The sequence below is a fragment of the Callithrix jacchus genome, chromosome 7 (assembly GCF_049354715.1).
Source record: "Callithrix jacchus isolate 240 chromosome 7, calJac240_pri, whole genome shotgun sequence".
Lineage (NCBI taxonomy): Eukaryota > Metazoa > Chordata > Mammalia > Primates > Cebidae > Callithrix > Callithrix jacchus.
This window is the reverse complement of record NC_133508.1, coordinates 75,746,913-75,761,567: the sequence shown is the minus strand read 5'-3', so window position 1 is coordinate 75,761,567 and position 14,655 is coordinate 75,746,913. Positions and strand designations below refer to the sequence as shown.

Sequence of the window (14,655 nt, the reverse complement as noted above, 5' to 3'; positions counted from 1 at the left end):
GAGGATATGGGCAAGTAGAGTCATTATCCAAGCCATTCCCCTTCTTTTTTTCCCAACCTTTTGTTATTTCCTGTTAAAGGCAGGAAAAAGTAAATTTGGCTGCTACCTGCAGATTTTTTTTTTTTTTTTTTTTTGAGACAGATTCTTGCTCTGTCACTAGGCTAGAGTGCAGTGGTGTGATCTCAGCTCACTGTAACCTCCATCTCCTGGGTTCAAGCGATTCTCCTGCCTCAGCCTCCCAAGTAGCTGGGACTACAGGTGTGCGTCACCACGCTCAGCTAATTTTTGTATTTTTAGTAGAGACAGGGTTTCACCATGTTGGTGAGGACAGTCTTGATCTCTTGACCTCAGGATCCACCCATAACGGCAGATCTTGAAAAGGGTGAGTGGAGGGAAAAGGTTCAAGCCAGTATTTCCACATGTGGTCGGAAGTTATCTGAGAATTGATAGCTACTGGCTTTCTTACGTAAGAGCTTCTGCACAGCAAAAGAAACTATTAATAGAGTGAACTGACAACCAACAGAATGGGAAAAAATTTTTGCAATCTACCCATCTGACAAAGGGCTAATAACCAGACTCTATGGAGAACTTAAACACATTTACAATAAAAAAACAAACAACCCCATCAAAAAGTGGGCAAAGGATATGAACAGAAACTTTTCAAAAGAAGACATTGATGAGACCGACAAACATATGGGGAAAAAAAAAAGCTCATCATCACTGGTCATTAGAGGAATGCTAATCAAAACCACCACATTGAGATATCACCTCACACCAGTCAGAATGGTGATCATTAAAAAATCCGGAGGCAACAGATGCTGGAGAGGATGTGGAGAAATAGGAACACATTTAAACTGTTGGTGGGAGTATAAATTAATTCAACCAGTGTGGAAGACAGTGTGGCGATTCCTCAAGGATCTAGAAATAGAAATACCATTTGACCCAGCAATCCCATTACTGGGTATATACCCAAAGGATTATAAAGCATTCTACTATAAAGATACATGCACTCATATGTTTGTTGTGGCACTGTTCACAAAAGCAAAGACTTGGAACCAATACAAATGCCCATCAATGATAGACTGGATAAAGAAAACGTGGCACATATACATCATGGAATACTATGCAGCCATAAAAAAAAGATGAGTTCATGTCCTTTGCAGGGACATGGATGAAACTGGAAACCATCATTCTCAGCAAACTGACACAAGAACAGAAAACCAAACATGTTCTCACTCATAAGTGCGTGTTGAACAATGAGAACACATGCATACAGGGAGGGCAATATCACATACTGGGGCCTGGGGGATGGGGAACTAGGGGAGGAATAGTAGGGGGTGGGGAGATTGGGGAGGGATAGCATTAGGAGAAATACCTAATGTAGATGACGGGGCCATGGATGCAGCAAACCACCACCATGGCACTTGTATACCTATGTAACAAACTGCACGATCTGCACATGTACCCCAGAAATTAAAGTATAATAATAATTTTTAAAAAAAACTGAAGGTATATATTTAATGTCTTTCCTAAAATGCCCAAATCACACACTATTAAGGATATAAAAGATACAGACATCTTTCTTTCTAACGTATAAGACAGTAATCATAATATATCACCTACTTTTTATACACCTCTATATTGGCTTCTATTACTTTTTTTTGAGATGGAGTCTTGCTCTGTCACCCAGGCTAGAGTGCAGTGGTGCAATCTCAGCTCACTGCAACCTCCGCCTCCCAGATTCAAGCAATTCTCCTGCCTCAGCCTCACGAATAGCTGGGATTACAGGCGCCCCTCCCCTCTGTTCCACTGCACCCGGTTAATTTTTGTATTTTCAGTAGAGACAGGGTTTCACCATCTTGGCTAGGCTAGTCTTGAACTCCTGACCTCAGGAGATCTACCTGCTTTGGCCTCCCAAAGTATTGGGATCACAGGCATGAGGCACCATGCCCAGCCTGTCACATTTCTTAATTACTAATTATAAAGACAGGCCTGGTGTGATTTGTTCAGGGCTGTAATCCCAGCACTTTGGGAGGCCAACCCGGGAGGACTGCTTGAGTCCAAGTGTTCAAGACAATCACTAGGCAGGGCATGGTGGCCCACACTTCTAATGCCAGCACTTTGGAAGGCCAAGGTGGAGGATTGCTTGAGTCTAGGAATTCGAGACCAGCATGGGCAACATGAGAAACTATATATGAAAATATTTTAAAAATTAAAATATAAAGACGATTACTATTTCATCTCAACAGTTCACAGGAAAGTACTAAGTCTTCAATGATATGTGAAAAAATTCTAATAATGATGGCAAACAATCACATACTCCTTACCACCCACAGAATGTGTTCTAAGAACTAAGTCAAGACTAGGATGTGGTGGCTCATGCATGTAATCCCAGCACTCTGGGAGGCTGAGATGGGCGGATCACTTGAGGTCAGGAGTTCAAGTTCAGCCTGGCCAACATAGTAAAACCCCACCTCCACCAAAAACGCAAAAATTAACTGGAAGTGGGGGCAGACACTTGTAATCCAAGCTACTTGGGGAGCTGACACAGGAGAATCGCTGGAACCCAGGAGGTGGAGGTTGCAGTGAGCCAAGATCACGCCACCGAACTCCAGCCTGGGAGACAAAGCAAGACTCCATCTCACACACACACACAAAAAGAATTAAATCAGAACAACCAAGCAGCATAATTAAACCCATTTTGCAGATGAGAAAACAGAGGCCCAGAGAGACTAATGTCACACAGCCAGTAGTGGCAGAACTAGGATAAAAACATAAGCAATCTGACTCCAGATTCTCAACCTGCTCTCAACCTGCTCTCACTCACAATTCCATATGACTTCCAAGAACAGGCCAGATGATCGCACTGAATCAGAATCACAGAAACTTAAGAGACCTTTAGTTTTTTTTTTCTTCTCAAACAGCATAGAAATTTGAAGACCAGAGGAAGTAAGTGTCCAGTCCAATATTACATAGTAGTAAGCAAAAGAGCAAGGGCTTACAGCCTAGATCTTCTGATTCCAAGTTGAATGGTCTTTCTACTACACTGTACAAATCTTAAAAAAATAAAAATAAAAGCAAAGGAAAGAAAAAGAGCCAGGCATGGTACAGGGTGCCTATGGGCCCAGCTACTTGAGCCCAGGAATTCAAGTCCAGGCTGGGCAACATAGCAATATCTTGTTTCTTAAAAAAAAAAAAATGGAAAAGACAAAGACTCTCCCGTGATTAAATATCCTAATGCTTTAGTTATTTGAGCAAAGATATGTGAGATATATGACCATTTATTCAAATATCTGAGTCCCTATTATGTGCTTAACTAATTTGTAGATAACATAAAGAGAGAACACATATTAATGCCATATATGGAAGAATTAAAGCTAAAAGAAATCTCAAAAGGTTAGAAGGCTGCACAAAATCTCACAGGACAAAATTTAACTAGGACACCTGTAAGTCTTCTTCTTTTTTTTTTTTTCCTCCTGAGATGGAGTCTTGTTCTGCTGCCCAGGCTGGAGTGCAGTGGCATGATCTTGGCTCACTGCAACCTCTGCCTCCTGTGTTCAAATGATTCTCCCACCTCAGCCTCCCGAGTAGCTGTGATTACAGGCGTGTATCACCACGCCCAGCTGATTTCTTTATTTTTTGGTAGAGATGAGGTTTCATCATGTTGGCCAAGCTGGTCTCAAATTCCTGACCACAAGTGATCTGCATGCCTCGACCTCCCAAAGTGCTAGGATTACAGGCGTGAGCCACCGCGCGTGGCTCTAGGATACCTATAAGTCTTATGCTGAAATTCAAGAAGACCAAAGGCATAACAGTGACTGGAAGGGAGACAACAAGAATTCATGTAGAAGATTTGGCCATTTTACAATTGATCTTAGATTTAATATAACCCAATAGTATGATGAAGGGAACTGCTTTAAATAAGAATGCCAGGACAGGAGGTGATGGGATGCAATCTTAGATTATACTTTATATAGTTTGGATCCAGGGATTATGACTGTTCCTCCTAGTAGGATGTTGGAAATGGAGAGTTAAGAGATTATCCAACTCCTTCATTTTACAGGTAAAGAAAACAAAACCCTAGAGAGGAAAAAAACTACCTTTCACAAACACACAAAAAATTCAAATGTTTTTCTCAAGTAGCCATAAAGCTCTTTTCCTGCTTACCCTATCACAATGTGAGATTTAATAAACTAAAATCTAGGGCAACTCTGTATCATCCTATTAACCTATACTAAGCATCCACCTTAGACCACATATTAAACTAAACCAAGCCCTGTTAATAAACAAATGAACAACACATGGTTCCTGCTACAGTTTACAGCTAATGTCATCTTCAAGTTTTTATTTATTCAAGTAATATTTACTGACATCTATTTTGCCTCAGACACTGGAGATACTGAGATGAGTAAGAGTCCTTGTTTTAACTAGTACGAAGAGAGGGCAAGCTAAGCAAGATGACAATACGGGTTTGAATAAGTAGTATTAACAAAGTGCTACTGCAGCACAGAATAGCAACTTGTATTCAGTCAAAAAAGACTTTGCAGAGGCAGCAACTACTTACCCTAAAGGACAAGCATCCATTAGTAGATGTGAAGGTTTTGTTTTGTTGTTGTTTTTTGTTTTGTTTTGTTTTTGGTGAGAGTCTCACTCTGTCACCCAGGCTGGAATACAGTGGCATGATCTCAGCTCACTGTAACCTCTGCCACCTGGGTTCAAGCAATTCTCCTGCCTCAGCCTCCTGAGTAGCTGGGACTACAGGAACGTGTCACCACACTTGGCTAATTTTTGTATTCTTAGTAGAGATAAGGTTTCACCATATTGGCCAGGCTGATCTTGAACTCCTGACCTCGTGATCCACCCACCTTGGCCTCCCAAAGTACTGGAATTATAGGCATGAGCCACTGTGCCTGGGCTAGGTCTGTGAGTTTTTAAATTATTCTAGAGTCCTGGATGCTTATAAGGCCAAGAAGGAAAATGAAACTAGTGAAACAGGAAGGGAGTAGGTTTAATTTATTTTTTTAAAACATCTTTTTTTGGCCGGGCATGGTGGCTCAAGCCTGTAATCCCAGCACTTTGGGAGGCTGAGGCGGGTGGATCACGAGGTCAACAGATCGAGACCATCCTGGCCAACATGGTGAAACCCCGTCTCTACTAAAAACACAAAAAATTAGCTGGGCATGGTGGCGCGTGCCTGTAATCCCAGCTACTCAGGAGGCTGAGGCAGGAGAATTGCCTGAACCCAGGAGGTGGAGGTTGCGGTGAGCTGAGATCGCGCCATCGCACTCCAGCCTGGGTAACAAGAGTGAAACTCTGTCTCACTCTGTTGCCCAGAATAGAGTGCAGTAGCATAATCTCAGCTCACTGCAACCTCCACCTTCCGGGTTCAAGCAATTCTCCTGCCTCAGCCTTCTGAGTAGCTGGAATTACAGGTGCCTGCCACCACACTTGGCTAATTTTTGTATTTTTAGTAGAGATGGGATTTCACCATGTTGGCCAGGCTGGTCTCAAACTCTTGACCTCAGGTGATCCACCTGTCTTGGCTTCCCGAAGTGCTGGGATTTCAGGTGTAACCCACCATATCCAGCCCCTTTTATATTTCAAAAGGAGTAATTTCTAATTGGATGAATAGATGGCTGGATGGATGGATGGATGGATGGATGGATGGATGGATGGACGGACGGACGGAAATGAAAACTCTTTTTATGTCATCCTGAAGAGTTTAGACTTTCTTCTAAAAGCATAAAGGAAGTATAGATGGATTTTAAGCAGGAGAGTAACACATACAGCTCTGTTTTTTTGAAAGATTACTCTGGTTACAGTTGGAAGGTAGACTGGGGAGGAAGGGAAGAAGATGGGGGAAACATCAGTCTCAGAGAGAAAAAAATACAGATTCAAACTAAGTCAATAGGAAGTTTTGATAATGATGAGAAGTGTGGGTGGGGGATATTGAAAACTATTTAAATTCTAAATACTGACTTTTAAGCCCTGTTTTGTAGGTGTTACATGGCTTTAATACAAACTGTCTGTCTGTGTCTTCCTGTATCTGTTGAAGAGATAATGATGTGGTTGAAAAAGCTACATCCACACTTACAGTGATTGATTGATATAGGCGTAGCTTACATAATCATATCTCATCAATCACTATAAGTGATTTATTAGCCATGTTTCTGCTGCATTCCCTTCACCTCCCTATGCACACATGTGGCCACCACATTTTCAAAGCACAAACAATAAATTTAACTGCTGAAGGAAATATTATAATAGAAGTTGAGAAATCAGATATGGTAATGGAAAGAGAGATGTTTAGCCTAGAGAAAATAACTTTCAAATATAAGGTATTCTAATATCTAGAAGTGTAAGTATAGTTGGTCTTTGCTAAGCAGAATTTGGACTAAGGGTTATAAATTACAATAGGCAATTATCAGCTTAAAAAAGAATTCCTCAGTTCCCAAGATAATGAACAGTCCATAGGTTGTATGTTCTACAATCAGAGATCTTCAAGCAAAAGAAGGGCCTCTGATGAGAATAGGACTAAGTAGGAGGTTGCACTGTAATGCTTAAAGTTCCTTCCAACTCTAAGAGCAAAACAGAACATGTTATCAACTTTAACGGTGGGATAAATAAATACTCTATACAAGCATAGTAAGGATGTACTAGAACACAGTGTCTTAGAGCTGCAGTGCTGAAAGGAAGCTCAGAGACTATATGCAATATATAAAAGCAGTGTCTAGAATAAGCCAATTTTCTATGTTCAAATTTATGTTACTTATTTTAAAGCCAAATGCATAACCAGGTAATTTGTATAAAAATTAGGAGATTAATTATAGTTATATCAACCTCAGCATCTGGTTTATTTCTTTTACTTTTTGAGACAGAGTCTCGCTCTTGTTGCCCAGGCTGGAATGCAGTGGTGTGATCTCAGCTCACTGCAACCTCTGCCTTCTGGGTTCAAGAGATTCTTGTGCATCAGCCTCCTGATTAGCTGGGACTACATGTGCTCGCCACCAGGCCTGGCTAATTTTATATTCTTAGTAGAGAGGAGGTTCCACCACGTTGGCCAGGCTAGTCTCGAACTCCTGATCTCAGAGGATCCACCAGCCTCAGCCTCCCGGAGTACTGAAATTACAGGTGTGAGCTATTGTGCCCAACCAGCATCTGGTTTATTTCTATGCTGTGCTTTATTGCAGAGAATCAATCTTTAAAAAACAATTCATACAAATAAATAGAAACAAATAATAACAGCTTCACTGTTAGCCTAATAATCTCAGGAGATTATTCATATAAACCGAGACAAAAGCCTGAAAGAATAGCAGAAATATTTGTTTCAAAGCCGAATGCCTTCATTATTTAAAACTATGTACATTCTTCGTAATATGTAAACACAAATAGAAAAGTGAGATAAAAGAATAAAAACTTCTGCTACACACTAAACCAGTATTATAGTATTACTACATAGAGATGAGTTACCCACTTAACTATTATGTTCAGTTAACACCTGAGCTCATACAACTGAGCTTTACCTGAATCATTACTATTATTATTAGGCACAGAAGCTGTGTTCTATAGTTTGTTCTCCATAGAGTATGTACTTCCAATTAAAAAAAAAAGACTAGATCAGAAGAAACGATCTTCATGTTTTTAATCAAGTGTACATTTATAAATAGTACAAATGTATACATAGAGATGGTGGAGAAACTTTATTCTGTGATGTCCCAATGCCAGGTAATTAGAGTGTACAAGTTATTTTAAAAATGTATTTTTTTCAGTGTGAACTTCCCAGAAAAAAAATTTAATAAAGAAAAATAGAAAAAAAAATTTTTTTTAAATAAATGAAATGCATCTTAAAATCACAATTATAATAAAATGGGTACAGAATCTCTTAAGTAACCCCATAGAAGATTTGGAATCCATAGTTTCCAATTGAAAAATGACATCTGGGGCCGGGCGCGGTGGCTCAAGCCTGTAATCCCAGCCCGTTGGGAGGCCGAGGCGGGTGGATCACGAGGTCAAGAGATCGTGACCATCCTGGTCAACATGGTGAAACCCCGTCTCTACTAAAAATACAAAAAATGAGCTGAGCATGGTGGTGCGTGCCTGTAATCCCAGCTACTCAGGAGGCTGAGGTAGGAGAATTGCCTGAACCCAGGAGGCGGAGGTTGTGGTGAGCCGAGATCGCACCATTGCACTCCAGCCTGGGTAACAAGAGCAAAACTCCGTCTCAAAAAAAAGAAAAGAAAAAGAAGAATGACATCTGTCATTTTACAAATAAAGCTAACACAGCACATTCACGATGTAACTATTTGGTATTAGAATCAAGGTTGTTTTATAGAAATAAAAAGTTTTTAGGCCAGGCGCAGTGGCTCACGCCTGTAATCCCAGCACTTTGGGAGGCCAAGGTGGGCAGACCATGAGGTCAAGAGATTGAGACCATCCTTGGCCAACATGGTGAAACCCCATCTCTACTAAAAATATAAAAAAAAGACGGGCATGGTGGCACGTGCCTGTGGTCCCAGCTACTTGGGAGGCTGAGGCGGAAGAATCGCTTGAACCCAGGAGGCAGAGATTGCAGTGAGCCATGATTGCACCACTGAACTCCAGCCTGGCAACAGAGCAAGACTCCATCTCAAAAAAAAAAAAAAAAAAAAAGAAGAAGAAGAAATAAAAAGCTTTTACAATGTATCTTTCTTTTTATTTCAATTACTTTATGGCTGTTTATGAAATTAGTATTTCTAAACATAAAAAAGAAAGCACTTAAAAAATAGAGTGATAGCTCTTAAGTTCCATAAAAGTTCCATACTAAAGATAAACTTTAAAAATATTAACTGATTATTAGTTATTTAATATTTAGAAATGACATTACCACAATGCGCAAGGAAAGAAAAGCATCAGCATCCACCTAAATGATATTATATTTATTTCCTAATTACGTGTGAAATAGTAAATAGGACCAAACAACTGAAGCCTGCCAATCTCTTTCTTTCTAAGTTCAGATACAGGAAAGCCACTTTGAGGTGGCTTTTTTAAAAACACACCACCACACCATCATACTTCTAAAACATCTGTCTGTGTTTTTGCTGATATAGATGCATACTAGAATCTGAATATTTAGTCAAAAGTTTTCTGGGACTTACTGGAAAGGACACTGGGGAATGATTGAATCTAATTCTAATTCTGTCAGGCATTTGTGAACTTTTAATAGAAAACTAAGTAATAAGCCATCAAATCTCCATCTTAACTTGTAACATACATTATAAAAAGTGTCTACATACATCAGTGTGAAGGTAGAGAGCCCATTACAATGTGAGTACTGAAGGCAATGAGACCCAAGGGTATACTCCAGGAAAAGTTAGACCACATTAATCCTTAACTATGGAGACTCAGAATCAGCCAAACTCAGGGCTGATCCCTGCTCTGAGTGTTTAGAAATCAACAGAATATAATATAACTAATAGCAATATGGGAAGAATGAGGTTTCTGGTATCACTATAAAAAAAATTTTTTTTTAATTAACAAAGCCTGATTCCCCAAGGAAGAGAGGGATTAACTTCCGTGCATTGAACAAGATGACTCCGATACACACAGCCGAACTGTGCAAGAACAGTATCAATCATATCAAAGAAAACAAAGACACCGAGTGTTCCAGGATGCCCCTCAGCAAGGACAGCACATGACCCTTTCCATTGACTGACCCTTCCTCCTCTGCCTGTTCTCACCCCAAAACACACCAAGTTAACATAAACTTCTCCAACATAAATCCATACCTGGAGGAGGGTAACAGAGTTACTGTATGTTTTCAGTTAAAAACAAGGGTACAAGAAACCACTGTGAGATTGAGAAAGTAAAGAAAGAGCCCAATTCTCTGAGGAAAGACTAAGTCAGCATAGTGGCCACTTCCCTCCAGTTTTGAGCCCAGACATCACCTCATCTAACCAGCACCCTCCAGACAGACAGACTCACATAACAGAAAAGAGCCCCCAATCCCAAAGTGGCCCCAGGGCAGACCAGCTTCCTCATTACACACACACACACACACACACACACACACACACACACACAGCACTCCAGCTGAAGGATGTACTGGCTCTTTAAGGAAAGCAACTGGGAAGACCTCCCTCATTCACCCCTACCTCAAAAGCTCCACAGTAGATTTAAAGAATAACTGGGCACCAGTTAGTTACCTGCTCTACCTCTGGCGTGCCTCTTCCAGTATAGAACACCAGCAACTCCAAGAATGTGAGTCAAAATAAAGATGGTTGATGGTAAATAAGATGAATCTAAGAGGGGCATTTCCAGGCCCGTCCTTTCTCCTCCTTTGAGTTAGCCACAATAAGCTCAGCGTAGGCCTCTGGATGCCTTTCTCCTGAGGTTACTGCTGCCCTGTACTATCAGCACAGAGGCAGAGGCCAGAGCTTAGTGTTGTCAAAAACTTCCTGGCAGCTTCTCCTCCATCTCGCCTCTGACTGTTTTTCAGCAGGCAGTAGTAGACTGGGACTAAAACTGTACAGTGTATCTCAGACAAAGCCCAGGAAACAACTGGCCAGCGGGGGAGGGGAAAGGGAAGGAGGAACAAGGAGAGTGAAAAGGAGCGCCTAAGCCAGTGTCAAGCTGACTCAAACCTCTATCTTTGGCATCCTGTGCTCAACTTAAATAAACAAACCTCAGACCCTTTTACAAGAAGGGAGGGTTGTCAGAGGACGTCACACTCTTAACTTTCCATTCCCAGCCTACTTGGAAGGCCAGACTTCAGGATGTAGCCAGAAGAAAAAAGTCACAGAAGCACTAGGGAACCTCTTGCGGGGAGGAAGCAAAGTACATGAGGATGTATGAGTACCACAAGTACCCTGAAGTTGTCAGAGGGCAACCCCTCCATACCCATAACCTGGGAGGAGAAGCAAGGGGCCTGAACACCAACTGTAGGGAGAATACATACAGAGCTAGCTCCCATGAAACAGACTTGACATCTAGGTGTGATGAAGATCAGCAAAGAGAGCAAAACTGCTCATTTAGGGGGTAATTTTCAAGGGTTAAAAAATCCATCTGGCTGGGCGTGGTGGCTAAAGCCTGTAATCCCAGCATTTTGAGAGGCACAATCTCCTCTCACTGCAATCTCTTGCTTCTCGGGTTCAAGCAATTATCCTGCCTCAGCCTCCTGAGGAGCTGGGACTACAGGTGCGCACCACCACGCCTGGCTAATTTTTGTATTTTTAGTAGAGACAGGGTTTCACCATATTGACCAGGCTGGTCTCAAACTCCCGACCTCAGGTGTTCTGCCTGCCTCAGCCTCCCAAAGTTCTGGGATTACAGGCGCATGCCACCACATCCAGCTAATTTTTGTATTTTTAGTAGAGATGAGGTTTCACCATGTTGGCCAGGCTGGTCTTGAACTCCTGACCTCAAGTGATCCACCTGCCTTGGTCTCCCAAGATGATGGGATTACAGGCATGGGCCACTCAGTTCGGCAAATTCTTATAAAGTTAAGCATACATAGACCAGAGGACCCAGCAATCTGTCCAAGGTATCTGTCCAAGAAAAAGAGAAAATATGTCCACATCAAGACCCGTATATGAATGTTAAAAGCAGCGTCATTCATAATATACAAAAACTGGTAACGACCCAAATGTCCATCAACTGGTAAACATATAAACAAATTGTGCGTCCATATAATGGACTATATACTCTGCAATAAACTAGAATAAAACTATTGATACATACAACAGCACAGATTATTCTCAAAAGCATTATGCTACATTTAAAAAGCCAAACACAAAAGGCTACCTACCCTATGATTCCATTTATATAACTTTCTAGAAAAGCAAAACTATAGAACAAGAAATTGAGGAGGCTGAGAGTGAGGGAAGGGAACTGACTACAAAGGATCACAAAAGAACTGTAGGGGATGATGGAAATGTTCTTTATGTTGATTGTGGTGGTGATTTCATGACTGTATACATTTGTCCAAACACACTGAATCAGGCTAGATGCAGTGGCTCATGCTTCTAATCCTTGCACTTGAGGAGGATGAGGCAGAAGGATCACTTGAGCCTAGGCATTCAGGACCAGACTGGATAACACAGTGGGACCCCACTTCTACAGAAAAAAAAATTTTTAATTTAGCCATATGTGATGGTAAATGTATATAGTCCCAGCTACTGGGGAGGCTGAGGTGAGAAGATGACTTGCGCCCAGGAGGTCAAGGCTGCATAAGCCATGATCACGCTACTGCACTCCAGCCTTTTTATTTGAGACAAAGTGAGAACCTGTTTATTTATTTCTAGGGTACCTATTACACTATGACATAAAGACGCTATATTCTCACAAGCTTTTAAAAATTAAAATTGCTTTAGATATCTGTCAAGTTTATTTTTTCTTTTTGAGATGGAGTCTCGCTCTGTTACTAGGAGGGAGTGCAGTGGCAAGATCCTGGCTGACTGCAACCTCCATCTCCCAGGTTCAAGTTATTCTCTTGTCTCAGCCTCCCAAGTAGCTGGGACTACAGGCAAGCACCACCACGCCTGGCTAATTTTTATATTTTTAGTAGAGACGGGGTTTCACCATATTGACCAAGCTGGTCTCAAACTCCCGACCTCAGGTGATCTGCCCGACTCCGCCTCCCAAACTGCTGGGATTACAGGTGTGAGCCACTGCATCCAGCCAAGTTTATTTTTTCTAACAATAGGGAAGGGTTTTACTTTTTTCTATATGAAATCTTTTTTTTTCTCCTTTTGCTCTTTTCTAGAGCTTGTTAAAGCACAAGGAAAGAGTTTTAGATATGAATAACCTACTACCCAGGAAAATAATAAAGGGCCCTTCATGGGAGCATTAATACAATAGGAACTTTTAAATCTGACATTAAGATAATCTACAATTTTGAGCTAACCTACATTTCACTCATCAAATATTTAGGTCATACTATATGCCAGGTCATGTTCCAGGTACCAGAAACATAGCAGTAAACAAAACAAAGACCTTGCTCTCATAGAACTTACATACTAGCAGGATAAGATAGAAAAAAAACATAAACAGGTAATTACATAGCTTGTCACATAAATACAATGGAGAATAACAAAGGAGATGAAGAGGAGAAGTGTCAATGGGGGAAAGTTTATGGTTTTCTGAGATGGAGTCTTACTTTGCCACCCAGGCTGGAGTGCAGTGGCACCATCTTGGCTTATTGCAACCTCTGCCTCCTGGGTTCAAGTGATTCTCCTGCCTCAGCTTCCTGAGTAGCTGGGACTACAGGTGCACGCCACCATGCCCGGCTAATTTTTCTATTTTTATAGACACAGGGTTTCAACATGTTGGCCAGGCTGGTCTCAAACTCCTGACTTCGTGATCCACCTGCCTCGGCCTCCCAAAGTGTGGAGATTACAGGCATGAGCCACCGCATCCAGCCAAGTTTACGGTTTTATATACAGGATGGTCAGAGAAGGCTCTAATAAGGTGACATCTGAGCAGATAAAGAATATGAGCAAACAAGTCACGTGGCTATCTGGAGAATGGATAAGTCAAAGAAGAACAAGTACAAATGGCTGGACCTGAAAGAGGAAATGGAAAAGTAACAGGAGATGAGGCCAGTGACAAGGTCAGATCACCTATGGCTATACAGGCCATTGTAAAGCCTTTGGCTTTTATTCTAGGGGGAATGGGAAGCCTTTGGAGGGCTTTGTGTGAGAGAGTTACATGATTTAACTTAGGTTTTAAAAGGATTGCTCTTGTTACTATGTTGACATCAGACTACTGAGAGAGAAGAGTAGGTGCAGGGAAACCAGGCATAATGCCAGTATAATAATTCAAATAAAAACTGGTGGCTATGAAATGATGATGGGTGGAGCCAGAGTGTGGCAATACAGGTGGTAAGATGTGTTCAAATTCTGTAATAATTATGAAGAAGGAATAATCTGGATTCGCTGATAGACTGGTTGTGGACTGAGCAGGGAAAGAATAAAAAATAACTCCAAAGTGTTGACCTGAGAAATTGAAAGAACAGAACTGCCATTTCCTGAGATGGGAAAGATTGGTATGAGAAGCAGAGGGTGGTTCTGGCTGTTTGATTTTTCGGGGGCAGGGTAGAAATGTCCTTTCAAATATATTAGGTTTGAAATGCCTAAAGACATTCAAGTGAAACTTTATTGTTTTCTTTTGGTAGAAACAGGGTTTCACCATGTTGCCCAGGCTGGTCTCAAACTCCTGGCCTCATGCGATCCTCCTTCCTTGGCCTCCTAAAGTGCTGGGATTACAGGCTTGAGCTACCATGCCTAGCCCTCAAGTGGAACTTTAAATAGACAATTGAATATCTGAATCTAGAGTTCAGGGAGAGACCTAGGCTGGAATTTTTTTTTTCCCCCGGAGATGGAATCAAGCTCTATTGCCCAGGCTAGAGTGCAGTGGTGCTATCTTGGCTCACTGCAACCTCTGACTACTGGGTTCAAGTGATTCTCCTGCGTCAGCCTGTCTAGTAGCTGGGACTACAGGCGTGCGCCACCACACCTGGCTAATTTTGTATTTTTAGTAAAGACGCAGTTTTGCCATGTTAGGCAGGCAGGTCTCAAACTCCTGATCTCAGGTGATCCACTCGCCTTGGCCTCCTAAAGTGCTGAGATTACAGGCGTGAGCCACTGCGCCTGGCCCAAGCTGGAATTTTAAAGGCCAGGA

At 41.6% G+C, this 14,655-nt stretch overlaps 1 protein-coding gene across 7 annotated transcripts in view; it reads right to left on the bottom strand.

The window, feature by feature from the left end:
* Nucleotides 1-14,655, bottom strand: part of MACF1 (microtubule actin crosslinking factor 1) — a 319,804-nt gene that overhangs the window by 267,392 nt on the left and 37,757 nt on the right. For 4 of the 7 annotated variants that reach the window (XM_078331308.1, XM_054259175.2, XM_078331311.1 and 1 more), the window contains exon 1: nt 10,182-10,623. The exons of 2 other annotated variants lie outside the window; for them this stretch is intronic. In XM_078331308.1, coding sequence (XP_078187434.1) covers nt 10,182-10,290 — 109 coding nt within the window. In that variant the 5' untranslated portion in view covers nt 10,291-10,623. Of the gene's footprint in view, nt 1-10,181; nt 10,624-14,655 lie in introns of those variants that run through there. One more of the 7 variants, XM_054259176.2, reaches the window with a different exon arrangement.